This window comes from Mauremys mutica, chromosome 1, assembly GCF_020497125.1.
Source record: "Mauremys mutica isolate MM-2020 ecotype Southern chromosome 1, ASM2049712v1, whole genome shotgun sequence".
In the NCBI taxonomy this organism is placed as follows: domain Eukaryota; kingdom Metazoa; phylum Chordata; order Testudines; family Geoemydidae; genus Mauremys; species Mauremys mutica.
Genome location: NC_059072.1, coordinates 242,339,205 through 242,361,845, shown reverse-complemented (window position 1 = coordinate 242,361,845; position 22,641 = coordinate 242,339,205). Strand labels below are relative to the sequence as shown.

General features: G+C 42.6%; 1 protein-coding gene across 1 annotated transcript in view; it reads right to left on the bottom strand.

The window, feature by feature from the left end:
* Positions 1–22,641, bottom strand: part of HERC2 (HECT and RLD domain containing E3 ubiquitin protein ligase 2) — a 193,783-nt gene that overhangs the window by 47,969 nt on the left and 123,173 nt on the right. Inside the window, exons 56-67 of the mRNA XM_045004994.1 lie at positions 22,146–22,321; positions 21,407–21,518; positions 19,245–19,326; positions 18,967–19,110; positions 18,202–18,292; positions 15,339–15,516; positions 15,032–15,113; positions 14,775–14,946; positions 10,910–11,054; positions 3,040–3,265; positions 1,691–1,862; positions 842–1,028 (exon numbers count right to left, since the gene is read on the bottom strand). Coding sequence (XP_044860929.1) covers positions 842–1,028; positions 1,691–1,862; positions 3,040–3,265; positions 10,910–11,054; positions 14,775–14,946; positions 15,032–15,113; positions 15,339–15,516; positions 18,202–18,292; positions 18,967–19,110; positions 19,245–19,326; positions 21,407–21,518; positions 22,146–22,321 — 1,767 coding nt within the window. The remainder of the gene's footprint in view (positions 1–841; positions 1,029–1,690; positions 1,863–3,039; positions 3,266–10,909; positions 11,055–14,774; positions 14,947–15,031; positions 15,114–15,338; positions 15,517–18,201; positions 18,293–18,966; positions 19,111–19,244; positions 19,327–21,406; positions 21,519–22,145; positions 22,322–22,641) is intronic.

Here is a 22,641-nt window from a genome sequence, read left to right as displayed (position 1 = left end):
GTCAACATAACCTACATCGACTTACTGCAATGTCTACACCATGCAATTTCAACAGGAGACGCTCTCCCATCAACTTAGCATTTCTTAACCAGACTCGCTAAATCGACGCTGCTGCATCCATCGCAGCAGCGCTGATTTAGCTCGTAGTGAAGACAAGCCCTAAATAAGGGCCCCACTGCACTAGGTACGAACATGCAGTAAGATGACAATTCTTATCCCAAAGAGCTTACAACCTAAAAGACAAGACATAACAGCTGGATGAGACAAACAAGTATGTCAGCATGGGGGAAATGGAGATGTATCCTCTTTAGTGACAAAATTATTATTACTATTCCTTTTAACACTGAAGAACACACACAGTATGTTTGTATCTGGCTTTCTTTTCAATACATCACACAATAGAAATAAGGTTACAATTATGTGTTACATTTGAAATAACATTTAGACACTGATGATTCTCTTCATCTTGTCATTTGTTCTTTTTTAAATCCAGTTTATAAATTTACCTCTACTTCTTAAACTGTTTCAATACCTGATTAAGAGAACACCAATATCTTTGAATCAGGTCTAAAACATGGTGAGAGATTTCCTTATGTTTTTATCTGATTCACTGGACTCTAAACTTGTGAATTGATCAATTATAATCAGGCACAGCTGACAAATCGCAGGTACTTCATGGCATTGATTCTAGAAGTTAGACTGATGCTGAAGTAAAGTTCTTACATGTTACTGTCAAATTAAATAAAGGAAAATACTTCACAGTGTTATTGTTGATGGATGTTTCAGCACTCCAAAATTGTTGTTCTGATAGCAAAACTGATTCTGATTTTATTTATTTTACCTCTCCTCTCCTGTCTTGCCAGGGATTTGGACTCAGTCTCTCTTCAACATCCACTGCTAGCACACACTCTTCCCCATTGGCAGGGCTCCCTGTAGAAGCAGCATCTGGTGGTGGGACCGGGGATGAAGAAGGACATTCCACTGGTGCAATCATACTTGCAGGCATCAGTGCTCCAACCACTGCATCCCTAAATCAAAAATGAACAAACTGTTGAGGAAAGACTTACACTAGGACCACCAAATCCTCTCCTTGGAAGAAAAGTGTCCTGTTATTCAGCTAGAGTAATACTAAAAGTGATGGTTTTCAATGTTTGCAGTCTACAGGGTAGTTTACTTCCATTCCATATGGGAGGACTCACACTTAGCTGAGATAGTTACAGATGCCTACAGAGTTTGGGGATTTTTAAACCAAAGTCTTCCACAAGTTTCTTTTCCACTAATATTTCTCCTGTCTTTATAAACAGAAATGAGCAATCTCAAAAGGAGCCCTCTGCTCTGTGATAAACATTCTCAGCTGCAAGGTATATAACAAGAATATTGCTGGGAGTTGCACTTTTGGAAAGCTATCATTCTGTTCTTATTTGGATGATGCACTCTCACATGAGACTTTTAAATAAGCTAATATTTTGTTGCAGAGTTTCCTGTTCCACATAAGACAGTCTTGTCAGGAAAACCTGTATCAACAAGTTGATTTCAAGTGAACACTAAAAGGAAATTAAAATGAAGTTAAAGCATACATGCTAGAGCCCTATTTTATACCCATGATTACCTGGTATAAGGGAGAAAATGTATGAAGTAGCTCACTATCTATGCTTCACCCTGTAAAATACAACAATGTTGGCATGCCTACCTGGCATACATGATTTGTAATGCTGTCAATATATGAGATAATGCTTGCTGTTTGGCAAGGTTCCCATCTAGCGACAGAAGAATCTTAGCGAGGGAAGGGCGGTTAGGTTTGGAACTGTTTACACCACTGATTTTGTTACTGGCAGCAGAAGAGTCTGCATCTGATGGGACACCTGGGAAAAAGAGTCAGACATGTTTTTAAAAAAAAGACTATAATGCATAATAACTGCTTTTGTTTGATACCTGCCTAATGATACTTTTGGAAAGGTTTCTTAGCCACAATTCCTGTAATTCTGATATGAAACCCAATACTAAACCTAGGTCAGCAACGACTTTCATGTAAAACAGAGTCATAGAATCATAGAATATCAGGGTTGGAAGGGACCTTAAGGAGATCATCTAGTCCAACCCGCTGCTCAAAGCAGGACCAATTCCCAGACAGATTTTTACCCCAGTTCCCTAAATGGCCCCCTCAAGGATTGAACTCAACCCTGGGTTTAGCAGGCCAATGCTCAAACCACTGAGCTGTCCCTCCCACCAGTGAGTAAGTCTAAAACTTACTCATGAGAATGGAGACACCTCAACACCACTAGTTTCCTACTGGCCTCTAAAATAAGCTTTACTTGGACAAAAAATTAGCAGATAACTTGAGTTCTATTTATATATATTGTACATCTATAAAGCTCTGTTATTGCTGCAGTTCTGTCAGGTAAAAGATAGCTAATGGATTGAAAGACATAGAAACAGCTAAAATATTCTGATATTTTACATAGAACATTTTTGTTATGCAAGTCTGACTAAATCTTGGTTCTGATAAACTGGGAAGGTGCCATCATAGAATGCTGCCTCCCTCTTTAATGGTGGTTACTTGTCTTAGAAATCAATAGGTAAGATAACATTTGCATCAAGAATTATTATTTGTAAGAGGCATATAATACAGAAATTTAATATTATGCTAGCATCCAAAAGCCCCAATCAGGGCAAGGCCCCAACACGATAGTCACTGTATCCACCGCTCAAAAAAAGACAAAAGTCTACAGTCCAAGAAGAATCTCATTTTTTGCTAATGCATTTTGGACTTTGACAAACAGTTTAAGACATTTAAAAGTTCAAACTAGCGCTAACTTTTGTATGACTCCTCAGCTTCAGGGCATACAATGTTTTAGCTTCCCAAGTCTTGTTCTCTTCTCACTTCCTCCATTTTCAGCAAATCAGTATGTTTCAATGGCTTTCATCCTGCACAGCCACCTCGTCCCCCACACCCGTCCATCTATACACATCTACAACACCGCCCCAATCCACAAATATTGTTTAAAAATGTTAAGGAAATAAACACAAGCTTTGTATTACCTAGATAAGAAGCGCCTAAAGGGTCTCTAGCAGTTTGGAAGAGTACTGGCTCATGAACAGATGGTGTAGCTACATCCACTGTTGTCCATGCTACACTGTGGGAAGATCCACAAGCAACACGTGTAATTTTCTGGCCTTCTAAACCCTGTACAAGAGTGGGTTTTCTATTGACTGTAGTAGTTCCATTGCCTTGTTGTCCATGATCGTTGTCACCCCAAGCATAAACCTGCCAACGGACAGTTCTATATGTTACTTTGTTTCACTGAGTCTTTCATATAGTTATTTTCAAAATTACTACGATAGGATCTTATCTCTAAATGACTTACGTTACTAATTTAAGATATTTCCAGAGTACCTACCACCTTCATATTTAACAGCTGATGCTTTTAGGTTACATATGCTAATACAGCACATATGAGCTTTATTCTGTGAGCAGATTCATGTACTATTTCATTATTCTGGGTGTACATAAAGTTAACGGGATTACTTGAACATGGATTTTACTGGGGCTCTGCGTAACTATGATATTTATGCTATCACCCAATATAGAGCAGAAATATGTCCTGTCACAGTATCATGATTGCTTCTGGATCTTAGGAAGCGAAAAGCAGGGGGCTGTCTATGAAACATCCCATGTTACCATAAATAATAAGGAACAAAAATGCAAAAGCTATATTAAGATGACAGTTAAGATTTAATAAATATATGAAGGCAAGAAAATTCTAAGTGACAATCGCATTAGTATTTGTGCAGTGCTTTGAGAAGTAAAAGAATATATTATAAAGAATATTTATTCCATTCAATAAGTATGTTAACCAATGGTTTTAGTTTATTATCCATTTATTGTGTGATGTTATGATTAATCAACATGTTATATCATATATATTCATTGTATGTTAACTAGAGTTCATTTGTAGGATTATAGAAGTATAAGATTGATCCATATTTAGAGGAATCATGTATTAGATACAAGTTAGACAAGCTGAAATGCAAGAACCCATAGACTGAGGCCTACAAGATTTTAGCTTAGCCATTTTAGGCCTTGGAGACAAGAAATGCTGACAAGTAAATGACAGAGGAATAATCTGATGCCCTAAATTTATGGGAAAAGAGGTACCAACTAGTAATAATGCGAAAATCTAGCCCAACAAGGGTGGGCAAACTATGGCCTGCGGGCCGTGTCTGGCCCATGAGACTTTTAATTCAGTGCTCAAGCTCCCACCGTGCAGTGGGGTCTGGGGCTTGCCCCGCGGGCTCCTAGAAGCAACAGCATGTCTGCCCTCTGGCTCCTACACTTAGGGGCAGTCAAAGAGCTCCGCACACTGCCCCCGCAGCTCCCATTGGCTGGGAAACACAGCCAATAGGAGCTGCAGAGGTGGTGCCTGCGGATGGGGCAACGCACAGAGCCGCCTGCCGTGCCCTCCTGCACTGCAAACCCCTCAACCTCAGACCCACCCCAGAGCCTGCACCCCTAGCTGGAGCCCTCACCCCCTCCCCCGCACCTCAACCCTCTCCCCCAGCCTGGAGCTCCCTCCCATTCCCTGAACTCCTCATTTCTGGCCCCACCGCAGAGCCCCCCACACACACACACCCCCAGCCGAAGCCCTCACCCCGTCCCACATCCCAACCCCAGTTTTGTGAGTATTCATGGCTTGTCATATAATTTCCATACCCAGATGTAGCCCTCAGGCCAAAAAGTCTGCCCACCCTAGTCTAGCCAGAAGATTAAATTTTAAATTATAAAATGCTGTAATAGTAAATCTTGTCTCCAATACGCATCTTAGGCCTGGTCTACACTAGGAGTTTATGTCGAATTTAGCAGCGTTAATTCGATTTAACCGTGCACCCGTCCACACCAGGAAGCCATTTAATTCGACCTAGAGGGCTCTTTAGTTCGAATTCGGTACTCCACCCCGACGAGGGGAGTAGCGCTAAATTCGACATGGCTATGTCAAGTTAGCCTATGTGTGGACGGAAATCGACCTTAGTAGCTCCGGGAGCTATCCCACAGTGCACCACTGTGTTGACGCTCTGGACAGCAGTCCGAGCTCAGATGTTCTGATCAGCCATACAGGAAAAGCCCCGGGAAAATTTGAATTCCTTTTCCTGTCTGGCCATTTTGAATCTCAGTTTCTGGTTGGACATCGGGGCGAGCTCAGCAGCACCGGCAGCGATGCAGAGCTCTCCAGCAGAGGGGTCCATGCAATCTCAAAGTAGAAAGAGGGCCCCAGCATGGACTGACCGGGAAGACTTGGATCTGATCGCTGTGTGGGGCGATGAGTCTGTGCTTTCGGAGCTGCGCTCCAAAAAACGGAATGCAAAGACCTACGAGAAGGTCTCCAAAGCCATGGCACTCAGAGGATACAGCCGGGATGCAACGCAGTGCCGCGTGAAAATCAAGGACCTGAGACAAGGCTACCAAAAAATCAAAGCGGCAAACGGACGCTCCGGAGCCCAGCCCCAGACATGCCGCTTCTACGAGGCACTGCATGCCATTCTCGGTGGGTCTGCCACCACTGCCCCACCAGTGACCGTGGACTCTGAGGGCTTGGCTACACTTGCAAGTTGCAGCGCTGGTAGAGGCTTTCCAGCGCTGCAATTAGTAACCGTCCACACCTGCAAGGCACATCCAGCGCTGCAACTCCCTGGCTGCAGCTCTGGCTGTACACCTGGCCAGGTTGGGGTGTAGCGATTGCAGCACTGGTGATCCAGCGCTGCTCATCAAGTGTGGACACACACCAGCGCTTTTATTGGCCTCCAGGGAATAAGGAGATATCCCAGAAAGCTTTTAACTAAATTACTCTGTTTTGTTATGCAGCCTCTCTTTGTTTTGTTGTGAACTCCGATCGGAGCTTGAACTGCTTATCTAAAAAACAAACACTGATCACAGGAAACAGGAGCTATCTGTACCTGGCTGTGAACGATCAAATGAGAGGCAGGGAGTGAATGTTTGCTTGACAGAAACAGCGTTGTAGGCAGGCTGTTTGCAATTAAGACCAAGGGTTCGTGAACATTTTGTGATTTTTCAATTCAGGAAACTAACACACAGTGTTGGCTCCAAAAATCCACTCTCTCTCTCTTCCCCGCTCCCTGTCACAGTACACCACCCTCCACCCCCCTCTTTTGAAAAGCACGTTGTTGCCACTTGAATGCTGGGATAGCTGCCCATAATGCAGCACTCCCAGCAGCGCTGCAAATGTTGCAAATGTGGCCACACACCAGCACTGGTAGCTGTGAGTGTGGCCACACACCAGCGCTGCTCCTACACAGGTAGATGACCAGCGCTGCAAACTACCAGCGCTGCAAACCGTAAGTGTAGCCAAGCCCAGAGGATGGGATAGTGTCGACGGGCAGTTTCTCGGCGATGTTCGCGGATGGGGAAGATGAGGAAGGGTTTGTGGAGGACGAGGCAGGCGACAGCGCTTACAATACTGCTTTCCCCGACAGCCAGGATCTCTTCATCACCCTCACAGAGATCCCCTACCAATCCTCCCCGGCCGTTAACCCGGACTCTGAATCAGGGGAAGGATCAGTCGGTAAGTGCTATAAACATATAAACATTTATTTTTTTTAAATCAGGAATAAAAACTATACGAAAAGAAGGTCAATACATATAGCAATCAAATAGAAATCCTCCTGGGACACTTCCACGAAGCTCTTGTACAGGTACTCGAAAAGCCTACGCAGGAGGTTCCTGGGGAGAGGTGCCTTATTAGGTGCTCCGTGGAAGCACACTCTTCCGCGCCAGGCCATCCTGAGGTATAGTGGGAGCATTGCCTCCACCAGCATGGCAGCATAGGGCCCTGGTCTGTGCAGGGATTCACGCAGCATGCGCTCTCTGTCTGTCCTAGTGACCCGCTTCAGGGTGATCTCGCTCGGCGACTGCTGCATCTAATTAGGGGAATTAATGTAATGTTACTATTGTGAATGCTTGACTTTTCCTTTGCATAACAATGACCGTCGTTTAACAGCCACGTGTTGGAGGCTGCAGAGGGAAAGCATACAGGGATCTTTCCCGGGGACAGCCGCGAGGGGCTGGAACAGGGTCAGACTTTATGCTTTCCAGATTGCCTGCAGCAGGAGGCCACCGCTATCCATTAACTTTTAAGCAGCCTAAAGTTTACGGCTTACCAGGCCTGGCTGCTACACGGATTCTGCTGTCCTGCCACGCTTGTCCGATCTCCAGTGCAAGACCCCAGGCAATGAAAGCGAATGCCGAAAATTCGAACTTGTCCTGAGAGCACATGAGATTAGGTGCCCTGTATGGTCTTGTTCACAGAAACTGAGTAGACTGTGTTCAGTGTTCGCAAACATGCATCTTTGCAAGGAAATCACTTCCTTTTTCCCCATCACACAGCTGCGGCTTTTTCCCGAACTGCCCCGGCATCCCCCTCACAGAGGCTGGCGCAGATTAGGCGGCGAAAGAAAAAGACTCGGGACGAGATGTTCGCTGAACTGATGGCCTGCTCCAGAGCCGAGGCGGCCCAGCAGAGCCAGTGGAGGGAGACCCTCTCTCAGCAGCAGCGCTCACACAGCGAACGGGAGGACAGGTGGCGGCAGGAAGACCAGCAGGCGACTCACGCTGCTTGGACTAATGAGGGAGCAAACGGACACGCTCCGGCGCCTTGTGGATGTTCTGCAGGACCGCAGGCAGGAGCAGAGAGCCCCCCTGAACTATATCTGCAACCGCCCTCCCCCGCCACAAAGTCCTGTCCCCCCCTCACCCAAAATCACAAGAAGGAGAGGTGCTAGGGGCCGTGAAAACTGTCACTCCACCCCAGCAGAGCGCTCATGTACCAAACAGCTCTCATTCCCTAAAGTATGAGAATTGCTTCCCTTCCTGGCTCACCCGATCCAAAATCCCAGTTTCATCTCCCAACTGTGTAGTTGAGTATTAAAAATAGTTTGCTGTTCATTACTGTTTCCGTCATGTTTCTTTGCAGAAGACTTTGTGTGATGGGGAGATAGGGGTTTGTTAATTGCATAGGACAGCCACCATTACCAGGGTACAGACATGGGGGCAGAATCAACAGCAGGTCACACACAGAGTGCAGTCACTAGGCACCCGGGTCACTCTGGGAGGTGTCTGCTGCCCCAGGTCAGTCTGGGAGGTGTATGCTGCCCAAGGGTCCGAACACCTGGCATCCACAAATGGCAAGGCAGGCTGCCCTTACCATGCCCTTCCACCCTAGCCATGAACCTCTCCGATGCCCTGAGCCCCAGCCAGAGCCATCATCCCCCTACACCTACTCACCCTTCCCACACACCCGTCACCCCTTCCTGCAAACCCACCCCTTCCTGCACACCCTCCTGTAACCGTCCTCTCCCCAGAGACCGCTGTAGGAGCAGGAGCCTGTCAGTCCTCGAGTGTAGAAGCGGTCTGTACATCACTGCACACCGTACCCACCACAGTCTGCGTCCCTGTTTGAACCCTTTAATGCGAATTCGTTAGTAAAGAAAACTTTGTTAATTAAAAATGTTCCAATAACTTTATTTTTAAACGTCTGTTGGAAGGGGAAACCTGGTGAACGGGGTATGTAACCGCTGAAAAAAGTCAATAGTAACTGAAACAGGGGCAGGTTCAGCTTCTCTGTAAAGAGACTGGACAGTCATAGGTTACCCTGCTCGCTGAGGAACCTAGCTTTCAAAGCCTCCCAGATGCACAGCGCTTCCCGCTGGGCTCTTCTAATCACACGGCTGTCTGGCTGAGCGTAATCAGCAACCAGGCGATTTGCCTCAACCTCCCATCCCGCCATAAAGGTTTTGTGGAGCACACAGCAAGCTGCAATAACAATGGGGATATTGGTTTCGCTGAGATCCGAGCGAGTCAGTAAGCTCCTCCATCTCCCCTTGAGACGTCCGAAAGCACACTCCACCACCATTCTGCACTTGCTCAGCCGGTAGTTGAAGAGCTCCTTGTCACTGTCCAGGGCGCCTGTATAGGGCTTCATGAGCCAGGGCATTAGCGGGTAGGCTGGGTCCCTGAGGATCACTGTAGGCATCTCCACATCCCCAACACTTACTTTGTGGTCCGGGAAGAAACTACCTTCCTGCAGGCGTCTAAACAGACCAGAGTTCCTGAACACACGCGCGTCATGAACCTTGCCCGGCCACCCGACGTAGATGTTGGTAACACGTCCCCTATGGTCCACCAGTGCTTGCAGCACCATTGAAAAGTAGCCCTTTCTGTTAATATACTGGCTGGCCTGGTCCCAGGATAGGGATGTGAGTTCCATCTATAGTCCCACCGCAGTTTGGGAATCCCATCGCGGCGAAGCCATCTATGACGACCTGGACGTTTCCCAGGGTCACTACCTTTGAGAGCAGTAGGTCAACGATTGCGTGGGCTACTTGCATCACAGCAACCCCCACGGTAGATTTGCCCACGCCAAAGTGGTTCGCTACTGACCGGTAGTTGTCTAGCATTGCAAGTTTCCAGAGGGCTATGGCCACTCGCTTCTGCACACTCAGGGCTGCTCACATCCGGGTGTCCTGGCGCTTCAGGGCAGGGGCCAGCAAGTCACAGAGTTCAAGGAAAGTGCCCTTACGCATCCTGAAGTTTCGCAGCCACTGTGATTCATCCCAGACCTGCAGCACTATGCGGTCCCACCAGTCCGTGCTTGTTTCCCGGGCCCAGAATCGCCGTCCCACAGCATAAACATGACCCATTGCCACCATGATCTCCGCGGCGCGGGATCCCGTGCTTTGTGAGAGGTCTGTGCCACTCTCACACTTCATGTCCTCACCGCGCTGCCGGAGCCTCCTCGCCCGATTTCTCAGCAGCTGACTGTGGAAGAGGTGGACGATAAGGTGCGAGGAGTTGACAACGGCCATAAGTGCAGCGATGATCGCAGCGGGCTCCATGCTCGCAGTGCTGTGGCGTCCGCGCTGTCACTGACCAGAAAAGTGCGCTAACAGATTTCCCGCCGGCGCTTTCAGGGAGGGAGGGCGGGAGTGACGGTTGAATGACGACAGTTACCCAAAACCACCTTCGACACATTTTTCCCCCAGCAGGCATTGGGGGCTCTACCCAGCATTCCAATGGGAAGCGGGGACTGCGGGAACTGTGGGATAGCTGCCCAGAATGCACCGCTGCCAATGTCGACGCTTGCCCCGTTAGTGTGGACTCACAAAGTCGAATTAGTGTCCTTAGTGTGGATACACAAATTCGAATTCATAAGGTCGAATCCACAAATTCGACCTAAGTTAAATCGAACTACTCTTGTAGTGTAGACATACCCTTAGACACAGGATACAGGTGGTACATCAGTGCTAATGAGAACCTACACAGCCTATTGAATTCGGGCTTCCTCATGTTTCTAGGGGACACAGAACAATAAGAAAGAGAGGGCTGACACTTTCATGTACATGCGCAGAAGGTAGGTATAGACAGAATCACATTATAAAAAAAGGTGCCCACAGAGGGAAAACTGAACTTCCTATGGGAAACCTCCAGCAGGGACCATCCCCGTATTGATGATCAATCCATGGGAAAGACATCAGACTCTAACACCATGTAGGATGATATGGGTATGTCTGTCTGTAGTTATAACTGGTGCATGAATATATTTAGGAATTTTATATGCGGTGACATTTATAACTTTGTTGGCAACTTTAATAAAACTGTTAAAAGATAGTGGATCTTGTTCTTGTGATTTTGTGTGTTACTTGTCTATGGTTTCATGTGTTCCTATGACCTCTAGATCTAGAACAAACAGAGATAATCTATTGGGTTTGAGACTGTAGACACCAGAGTCAAATCCACTGTAGTATAATTAACATTAAATAAAATAAAAAGCTACAAATATTACTGCTTTTATTACATTACATTGCCTCAATATCTAGTTTTTTCTGGACCAGAGTAACTTACCTGTCCTGTGTCAGTGACAGCCAGGCAGTGAAGTGCACCTACAGCCACATGTACAATCTTCTTCCCTCTCAACCCTTCCACAACCTGTGGCTTTCGCACATGAACATCAGTGCCATGACCTAGCCTGAAGTAATCCCCCTTGCCCCTGGAACAGACAAGGAAGTAATTGTAAAATTCCAGGCAATTATATCGTTCCAAACAGTGCAATCCTTTGCCATTACACCTTTGCAAATTGAAATGGTTTATATATCCAAAGGGAAAGAACACGTAACAGCAATGCAAATTTCTTGATAATGACCTTGAAACCTGACTTGGAAAGACTTGTCTCTAGAGGGTAGCGAAAAATCTACAATTTTTCATACATTGGCCTCAATACTAAAAATGTACCATTTATTATTATTTTGGGGGAAGTATTGTGGTTGCATAAAATTCATTCTTTCTGTTTTGAAATATCTTACTATTATAAATTTATTTATACACCTCTACCCCGATATAACATGACCCGATAGAACGCTGGTTCACATACAACACGGTAAAGCTCTGACACGCTGCTCTGAGCAGCGTGTTAAGGGTGTCGGGCCAGGCCAGGGCTGAGGGGTTTGATAAGGGGCAGAGGGTCTCAGGGGCTGTTAGGGACTCCCCGCCAGGATCTGGGGGGCAGGAGTTGTGGGAGGGCACTTTTGGGGGCCCGAGGGATTAGCAGGGGGCCAGGAGCAGCCCACTCTGCTTCCCTCGCCCCGGCCGTGTCGCTCGTGGAAGAGGCCTTGGAGGAAGGGATCCCCCCCGCACTCACCAGCAGCGGTGGAAGCGGAGGAGCCTGGCCCCAGCCCGCTCCACTCCACCAGCTTCCAGCCACAGTGCTCCGCTTCCCGCCACAGGTGAGTACAGGGGGTGTCCTTTCCCCAACCTCCCTGCACTCACCTGTGGAGGGAAGCGGAGCGCCGTGGCTGGGAGGTGGCAGAGTGGAGCGAGCTGGGGCCGCGTCGCTCTGCTTCCCGCCGACGGTGAGTGCGGAGGGCGTCCTTTCTCCAACCTCCCTGCACTCACTGGCGGTAGCAAGTGGAGCAGCCCAGCCCCAGCCAGCTCCACTCTGCCAGCTCCCAGCCGTGGCGCTCCGCTTCCCAGCGCAGGTAAGTGCGGGACCTTTCCCTAGGCACCCCCCAGTGACACGGCTGGGGCCGGGGCAAGGAAAGTGGAGCAGGCTGGGGCCGCGTCCCTCTGCTTCCCGCTGCAGGTGAGTAGGGGGAAGGGAGGGCATCCTTTCCCCAACCTCCCCGCACTCACCGACAGTGGGAAGTGGAGTGCCGTGGCTGGGAGCTGGCAGGGTGGAGCGTACTGTGGCTGGGCTGCTCCACTTCCTGCCGCTGCCAGTGAGCGCCTGTCAGGGGGCGGGGAGGTGTGGATAGGGGTCGGAGAAGTCAGGGGACGGGGGGACTGGGTAGGGGGTGGGATCCTGGGAGTGATTAGGGATGGGGGTCTCTGGAAGGGGTGGTCAGGAAACAAGGAATTGGGGGGGGGGAAGCAAGTTTGATATAACGCGGTCTCACCTATAACACGGTGAGATTTTTTGTCTCCCAAGGACTGCGTTATGTTGGGGTAGAGGTGTACTTAAAAATGACTTGTATTTTTTTAACTCATTAAAATCACTATCCAGCTTACAATTTATATAAACACAGGACATGCACTGTGACAACTACTCACATGAGTAAAACTGCACATGTGCTTAACTGTTTACATAACTGAGGCTTCAGACAAGCCTCAAACACAGGTTACTTTTATTACCAACATATAAAATTTTCCTCAACTGTCTGAGAGACACCATTAACATTGCACTACTCAGTCTATTTTATGGCAATACCTCAAGATATTACCAACAGTATCAACTGAGTAGAAAAAAAAATGAAGAGTGTTGGTTAGCGGTAACAATTCTCATTTTTCCCCATTGTATTTCGTAACAGTGATCAGTATCTGTTGGAAATCAAGTATCTCCAAATATCCTTAGCTTCAATAGTAATTTCCAGATAAAAACTATGTTACAACTGAACTGAATACATATCGGTATCATAAGGATAAAAAAAAATTACTTGGATGTTCTAATTACCCCCCAAAACAAGTACTACAAACCCAGGAAATTCAGAGTTAAACTTAAAAGAAATCCAAGCATGCTAGGTATGGAAATGTACAGCTGAGGCACACAAACAAGCTTAACTTTGCCTATCAGTGATGTCATGCAATAATCACGTTATGATTATTAAATATTTTAGTGTTTGTAGTCCCAGTTTAGATTTAACTTATTTTTTAAGACATTTGATTTTCTTTCCCCGTCTCCCAACTCTTTGCAGTGTCAATACAGGAAGGGAAAATGGTGGCCCACAGGCAACTTGGCTTCCCAACACATTGAGAGCAATAGGGGACAGTGGTCATTCTGAAGGAGGACATCTTTAATAAAGGCACTGTTAGCTTCACTCTTGTCAAGAACAACAGAAGATAACCATTTGAAAAGACAGAAGATTGTTGTGGAATTCACTATAGAAAATTATTATTCATCAGCCTGTGCTGAAGAAGAAAAATTAGATTATGAAGAATAAGAACAATCCTAAAGTTAAGTTTCTCAAATATAGCCTGTACATAAGAATTCAATTTAACCAAACGGGATGTTTGAAAAGCCTGTGTTGTTCTGTTACTGAGAACATTGGTAACAAAAAGTATCTTCTGAGTTTTAAGTTTCATGAATTATCTTTAATAATTTTTACTTTAACTAACTAACCAATTCACTTGTAAGTTCTCAGGTGGGAAATTCTCATTCTGTACTCAACGAGTATTCTAATATTGAGGAGAATATGCTGTATTCTCTACACAAAGTGGCTGAATCCCTGATTTAAGTGGAAAAACTAATCCCTAACAATGGAATCACAACCAATCATTCTGTAATTAGAGAACATATATAAGATGCAGCAGTGCACTGCTTTAACATAAGAACCAAGAGGAACTGAGATATATTATTTCACAGACGATATATAGAAGGCCCTACTTGAATTGTGGGATGATTGTCAAAAAATTGCAGATCAATTGCGGACAAGCCATGGAAGAGGATAACGGGGAGGGATAGCTCAGTGGTTTGAGCATTGGCCTGCTAAACTCAGGGTTGTGACTTCAGTCCTTGAGGGGGCCACTTAGGGATCTGGGGCAAAATCAGTACTTGGTCCTGCTAGTGAATGCTGGGGGCTGGACTCAATGATCTTTCAGGGTCCCTTCCAGTTCCATGAGATAGGTATATCTCCATAAATTGTGGAAAAGAATAATGGACCTTACTATTTTCAGTAATAAGGTCCATTATTACTTTTCCACAATTTGTCACTAGTGGTCACCCAGGGCTGAGAAGGGGAGCTGCAGCCCTCAGCCCTGAGGTGGCCACTGCTCCCCACTGTTAGCCTCACACCCAGTAGGGCTCCCACTATCAAAACTGCATTGGAAGTCAAAAACTGCGGAATCCACAATTTCCACAATATTGCAAGTTAAGTAGGGACTCAACTTCTTTTATCACAATAATCTTTATTTCTATTTATTTTTATTGCACTGAAACCTATACACCCCAACCAGGCAAGGGTCCCAGTTATGACAGGCACTCTGTAAAGATTTAGTAAATGACAGTACCTTCCCCAAAGAGCTTATACTCTAATAGACAAAATGAAACAGGTGGGTGTACAAATAAGTGTGCAGAGGGAGGGAGTGGAAACAATAGGATGTTTTAGAATAAATTAAACATGTGCACAAAGCATAGATGTAATAAGCCAGTCTGTAGCAATCAACACAACTCAAATGCCTTGAAATTTTTTGTAAATATTTCTTAGCAACCTTGACATACCAGGTCCACACCACTCCAGATTTGGTAAGTGCCAAAGAGAACTGAGCCCCACACTCAATCTGGCACACGCTCTGGCCATTTAGTCTTTCAATGTTCTGAGGAATATTGCATCCTTCACTTCCTCCTCGGCCCAGTTTTCCAAAGTCACCATCTCCCCAGGAAAACACCAAACCTAGTAACACCAACCAAACAGTATGTTAGACTATGATCACAATATTCCCATATGCTATGAAGTTGCTAAAGAAAGATACTCCTACCTTCATCTGTCAAAGCCAGAGTCTGAGCATCTCTGCTTCCACAAGCAACTTGAATGACTCTGTGACCAAGAAGCACTTTAACCTATAACACACAGAAAAGTAAGCATGCTGCCTCAAAAACATTAAGTATATTTTAAAGTTTCACAGTAATTACAAAGTATTTGTGACTTGTTTTGTTTTTTATACCTCTAAGCTCACATTACAAACTGCTTTGGGATTCTTAGCTTTATTTCTCCCTTTATTTTCTCTTCTTGTGCATATACATACATATACACCACCACAATCAGGAAACACGTCATGTACTTACCATCTTCGGTTTGAGTTGTGTAGTATTGTCTCCATGACCCAGCCTGCCGTATTCTCCAAGGCCCCATGTGTACAGTTCACCACTAGATGTGATGGCAGCACTGTGAGAACTGCCACAAGCAATATCACGGATACGCTTGGTTTTCAATGCTTCTATCAATCTTGGTTTATCACAATTCCTAAAGATAGAATAAAAGGATTTATCACCTTCTTTTGTGATGTCATGCAATATATTTCATGCCTAATGCTCCAATGCCTCATGTAATATTAAACACCTGAATAGCAAATCTGCCCTAATGCTAATATTTAAGACTTCAATGTTTCACTTTAAGTCATGGATTTAATTTATTTTTCTATTTATTTTAAAGGTATATTGTTCAAATCAATTTAGGCCGAAAATGTAGGTTTGGTAAAAAATAAACTTTTAAAAAGCTGAAAACATTTTCATTTTCCACTATTTTTAATGCAGTTCAACTGAAAATATCTTTTTTAAGAAATGTTACATAACACACACTCACTGCAGTATCCTGATAATGAAGAACCAGAAAGATAAACAGATTAAAATGTGTATGTTAAAAAGTGAAACTGAATTATCTGTCTTCATTGCCCACGCTGAGCTATTTATGAAAATTAATGGTAGAGAAAGTAAAAAGTCAAATATTTAAAATAGTCAGCTGTAATAATCCAGTGTTATCAGTTAGAAGTTTCTATAGATTGTATTTCTCCTGTGGACACATCTTCAAAAAAAGATACTGAAATTCTGTTTTGAATACAAAGTTATGAACAAATTCTGTCTGAAAAAAGATATTCAGTATCTGCCAAATATTTTTTGCAAAATCCATTTCAGTCCCAAAAGTGGAGGGCCCCAGACCCTACATGCCAGCCCAGAAGCATGGCCTCTGATCTCTTGGTCCTGCTCTGCATAGGGTGGAGGAGGATGGCATAGAATGTTGTACGCCTGGCTGAGCCTCCACCCTGCAGCGTAGGGAGCCAGAGAATGAGGCAAGAGGTACCCATTCCTCTTCTAGCTCTGCTCTTCACAAAGGGACCAGACCAAACAAACATTCATTGTCAGCTGTCTGCTAGATTACTGAAGATGTTTCTTGTGAATATCACTGAAGCATTTGCCTGAGAAAGTAGAATGTCTTTTTGTTAAATTCAACCTGCTCACTGAATTCATAGTCTAGTTTTAATTTAAGTAGGTTTTCTAATGTGGTGTACATGCTACAACCATTATTAACATTTCTAAACAAATTAAGTAGGGCTTTGCAGAAATAAACTTCAACCTTAATAGTAAGGACCCAGTCCTTCCACTGTCCCAGCAATGCCTGGCAGGTGCAAGGTTATCAGGGGGACATCATGCAGGCAGCAGCATGGATGCAATGCCCACTAGTCAAGAATATTTTCTGCTTATATTTAATAAATAGAAGAAAATATCTAACAAACAATATATGTGCTTATACTTGAACTAATAAAGCCATATTTTGTCCTCCCTTGTCTCAAACTCTCCCCTTCTGTTTGTCACCCACACACTTGTTGAGTCATGTCTATTCTGAGACTCAAGCTCTGAGGCACATGCTGTATTTTTCTATATATTGTGTAAAGATCCTAAGAACACCTCTGATCTTCATACTGTATAGTTCTCAATTTTCTATTGAATATGTTAATATTAAATAACTTGAAAATTTCCCACAAAAAGTGAGTATAAAACTATTTTTCTCCATTTTTCCTTGCTAAAAAGTGTTTGAAATTTATGAAAAACTTTCAGGAGAAAAAAATCTACTCCCTAGCTGAAAAAAAGCACGCCCACCGTCAAAAGAAACAGATAGAATTACAAAATCCTTTGGCAACTTTAAAGACACCATACTTAGACTACAAAATAAATAATACAATAATGACTTAAGTAGATGGTATGGTGTGGGTTGTTGGTATCAAATACAATGTTGGTACTTTTGTTTTACTGCTTCAATAAAATATCTGATTTCACACAAGTAGCTTAGCTTGAGTGAGATATCAAATACTCAGCTTCTAATTCAGCTTCTGCCAGAAAACATTTCAAGCTAACAGATATCTGGAAATATTAGATTTACAGATTAATGGTGCACCAACTTCTTTTTATTTATGGCCTGTCTACAGTACACTACAGTGTAGTATCAGAGTCCACTATACTGCTCTGCAATTCTAAAGCATCTTCCATCAACAATCTCAAGTAGCATAAAAATTTTAATACATCACAACAGCCTACCTGATCCTGACACTAGGACTACTAATGCGAGTTTGAATTATTGCCATATAATAGAGAAAGGGCTTGACATGAAACATAGCTCAGGCAGGTACGGCAGCACCAATTCACCATGGAAAAAGCACTTTTAGCTTTAATTTGTTTTATCAACCATACAAAAAACTTTAGTGGGCCTCTTACCTAGAAACTGATGTGAAAATTGTGAAGAACTTCTAGAGAGCATGAGTGTAACCTTATCAGGCTGTGGCAGGCATTTCAACACCCCCACCACCACCCAGTGCATATTGACAATCAATATTCCTGCTGCCTCTCACGTAACTTTTCAATAATGAATATACAAAAGACACCGAATTAAACACTGACCTTGCGCATTCAGAGAAATCTAATTCTAAAAAGCTATATTAATTTTAACTTGAGTATCCCTTTAAAACTATTGAAATTGCAATAAAAGCTTAATTTGCAACATACAAAACTGATATATGTATTGCAGAAGAATCTTTTTGTAACACAATTCTTTATTACTAATATATTTAAATACTGTCACTGCTTGCTAGCGCTGATTCAATATCATTTGTTTGAAATATTTCCTATTTCAAGGTACTAATAGAAATGATATCCTTACATTCTGCTGAAATGGCCAAGTTTTCCATCGTCTCCTTCGCCCCATGAAAATACCTTCCCATCAACAGTTAAAGCCATAGCATGCCGGCCACCTGCAAAGATTTAAACTGCAAGTTTCAAACAGTAAAGATTTATTTCTTCGCCCTCCAGTATGGAAGACCAGAATGTGCACATAGTCAACAGGGCAGCAGAAGTCAAGCAAAAGCCAAGAAACATCCCATTGGTGCTGCAATTTAATATAGTGCTACGCTCTTCACCCCGTAACTCTTTAATATATTCAAAAGCATTAATTTTCACATGGTCCACTGAGAAGGTGAAAAAACTTATTTTATAACTTTACTTTTTTTAAAAAGTATCCAGGGTGAACATTTTCCCTCAGTGAAAACAAATCGCTTAAGTAACTATTTTCCAAAGTGAAAGAGTTAGCTAACATTTTTAATAGGAAAATATTTCCACTGGATTGACCCAAAAATTACACTATGAAAAATCAGAAATTATTCTGAATTTAACTTTCAGAAAGATACCACAACTTTATAGGTCAAAAAAATTAAGAGACTAAATTCACAGATTTCTATGGCCAGATGGGATCATCAGATCATCTAGTCTAACCTCCTTCACGGAGGCCATAGAATTTCAGCCAGTACTCCTGTATTAAAGGCTCTATTCTATATCCTCTGCACTAGAACAGTGCACAAGAGACTACTTTCATTTTAAGCTTAAGTACATAATGTTTATGTTCCCACGGAGAAATGTAAAGAATCAGTACCTGAGTGAACAGCCACCTTCTTCACTACATAATTACTGAGAGCTGTAATCTGTCGGGGAATAGGTACAGTTCCACTGGATAGGCCTAAACCAAGTCTTCCATTAGTGGCTTCTCCACAGGCATACACTTTGCCCTCTACAGTTACTAAAAGAAAAAAGGTTTTAAATTTCCATTAATAAAAAATTCACAAATGAGAATTTATTCCTACCTCTTAGAAAATATTTTTACTTTTTATTTTGGGGCTGGGAGGGATGGGAAACCTTGCACAGTTATCCTACCTGCAAAAAGGCTTTTGGATCCACCAGCTACCTGTACTACATTCAAGGCAGAAAGTGTTTCAGAGAATGAAGGAACCTTGATCTAGAGTGTTTGGAGAAGAGAGAGAGATTATTGGATAAAATCAGATTTAAAAGTCGTTACTTGTACAAGGCAACCAGTTCTTTGCAGTGAAGTTCTAGTATGATAAACTGATTTATCTAATTTAATTAACCAGTGATTAATAAAATTGTATTTATTAGCTTTTCAGTGGCACTCACTACCCCATTATCTGGACACCTCACAGATAACCAATTAGTTAGTTAATTGAAACAGATCAAGTGCTTAAAGCAAGGGAAGAGTGTGTTATATAAAACGAAGATAAATAAGTAACCACCACAAGGAAAAGGTGCAGTAGGATATATAAATTGTTGGGTTTTTTTAAACTATAATTTTCTTGAGTAAACAAACTCTAAATGTCAATCAGCGTATCGGAAATCAACATATATGAGCACATTGGCAGAATTTATTTTCTCTGTATCCTTTAAATTGCAGTTAATCCAAAAGTAAAGTTCCATAACGATATGGATTAGCTGTAATCGGAAAAACAGTGACAAAGTAACCTATACACCCCTTCATTACAATTAAGTCTTTTGTCAGGCTGACTTTATATAAACAAAGGCTGACACTTTTCCAAGTGTTCATCATTAACATACACCTCTACCTTGATATAACGCTGTCCTTGGGAGCGAAAAAAATCTTACCGCGTTATAGGTGAAACCGTGTTATATTGAACTTGCTTTGATCCACAGGAGTGCGCAGCCCCGCCCCCCCGGAGCACTGCTTTACCACATCATATCCAGATTTGTGTTATAACGGGTGGTGTTATATCGAGGTAGCGGTGTATATTAACATTAGGAATATCTCCCTATATTAGTGAAGTAAATATTTATTTACTGATATGCAGCTAAAAAAAATCTTGTGTTACTAAAAGGACTTCTCTATTACAATTAATGAAAAAAAATTCTGAAGGATAATTGATAAAACATAGTGAAAGGCTGAGGGTTTGCATTTGGTTTTTGTTATGGCAGCTTATCCTTACCACAAAAAGAGATGCTGTTTACTTTTAAAAGGTTTCTGGCTTCTGAAACTTTCAAGTTTTTATATTTTATTTTCCAACTAATTTTGTCTTTCTCTACGGCTTGATCCAAAGCCCACTGAAGTCAAACAGAAGAATTCCATTGACTTTAATGGCAACTGGAATCAGGATCCAACTGGGGAAAAAATCATTTCTCCCCCAAATTGTATTTCTAAATTGATAAGTTATGTATCTGTGCACTGGCATCAGTGTCAACTATAATATGAGTAACTCTGGGAACTGCATTTGTTATTAACTGCTTACTTTGGAATGGACAGAGAATATAATACTTTTGTAGATTTTTACAATCCTATATGAACCTCTGCAAACAAACAAGTAGATCAATTTTTTTATTCTTATTTTAAAATAGGAGTGTTCCTTTTACTCAACTGAATTTTCAAAGTAATGACATCTTTAAAGGATTAAATAGGTTACACATTTCTCACGTTAAATCATACTGCAGACTCCTCAAAAAAACCAAACAGGTGTGTAAAGGGAGAACTTGAGTGCCAGGTTGAGAAGATGCACTTACTTGAAACTTCCCCTCAAATAATTTTTCTCATTAAAATGGATTATACTAGTAAGGGTCAGTAATTCATTTTCTTTCTTTGGATCACTGAACCAGCACCACTGTAAAATTGTGAGTTTCCTGGTGTAGAAATAATTTGTACTGACCTACAAACTAAGCATCTCTGCAACAATCATTTCTACGGTACACGATTGCAAGTTATTGACTACTACGATCTTTCAGAGTTAAAAGTATAATCTTCTAGCCTTTGAAAGCTGGAGTTTAAAGTGAGAAGTCACCAGCTTCAAGAAGGCAGCTCCTAAAAATCAAACTGGAACTGAAAATGTAATTTTAAAAGCCAATTTCTCAATCTGCCAGTGACAGAAATTTGAATGCTTTTTTAGCCCTGGAAAGTCATTATGTCTAGTCCTCGAGGGGTTTGATAATGGACCTTAAAAACTTTGAATTCAGTGTCTGGTTTATTAACTTTGTCAGAGATTTTGTGTTTTACACAAACACTTTTTCAACAAAGACGATACCTTAGAACCCTTTAGTCCTCCCAACTGATCTTTGTCATTCAGTCCCCAAACAAAAACTTTGGTTCTTATAGTAGCTGCTGATTCCAGCCCTGCCATCTTCTTCCTGACAAGACTGGGTACATTGACAAAAATAGAAAAATGTCAGCTCCACAGCCTATATACTGTGACATTTGATAAAATATAAAACACAGGTCAAGGTTTAACAATCTGTTTTACATTTTGAAATGTAAATATTCTCTCTTTGTGAAATTAAACTCAGTGTAGCTTCAGAGTTGTGATTTTCTGAGATCACTATGTTAACTTTATACCTGCTATAAAAGAAATGTTTTAATAGTTTGCTCAGTGAAAGTCCTTTAAAAGTGCAAGAAACCCACAGAACTGCAGGATTCTACATTGTATATTGGACATATCATACAGTTAAAGCCACTACTCTGAAACTACTCATAAATGGAGTTTTAGCTGTTTTTAACAAATCAAAGCATTTTTCAGCATGAGGCGGCAAAATAAAAAACTATGAAAAAATTGTTATCACTGGATAGGAAAGTATCACATAGGAAAGACAAAAGGTATACATCAACTAATGTCTTAATTGTAAAACTTGTTGAAACTAGAGCCTGGGTGTTTTCTTTTCTCTAGTACACAATAAAATAATCCAGTCGTTTGAGTTGCACAGCCAGTGCTGACATTCTTCTAGTTTAAGGTTAAGATAGTAAGTTTATTTTTTCTTCCAGTTCCCTACCTCCCAGTATTGGCTTTATCATCATCCTCTTCCTCATTATCAGAAGCAAGGAAAGGGACTGCAGCCAAATCTTCATCCTCTGCCCGGATACGCCCCAGTATGCTAAGACCATGTATTTTGCAATCTATTCCAGAGCTTCTGCACTGCTTTATAGCAATCTCAATATACCTGTGATACTAAAGAAGAAAGAAGTAATTGCAATCTTTCGGGTCTATAAGTTTATGGAACATGGAGAATTTAAGATATTTGCATTGCTGAGTTCCGTCTGTTTTAGAAGTTGATTCTGTAAGATAAATCAAAGGTCCTAGTTTTCTGCCCTATTTAGGTGGCAATTTAATGGATATGGATGTTCTCAGCATGATTGAAGTTTGCTATTAGACTATTTCATTTCTGGGAATGATCTCACCTCCAATCTACCACTAATATTGTGCTTTTCTTGCAGCAACTGGCCACAGTCCAGATTTGTCTCCGGAGGCTGAAGAATAGCCACTCCACT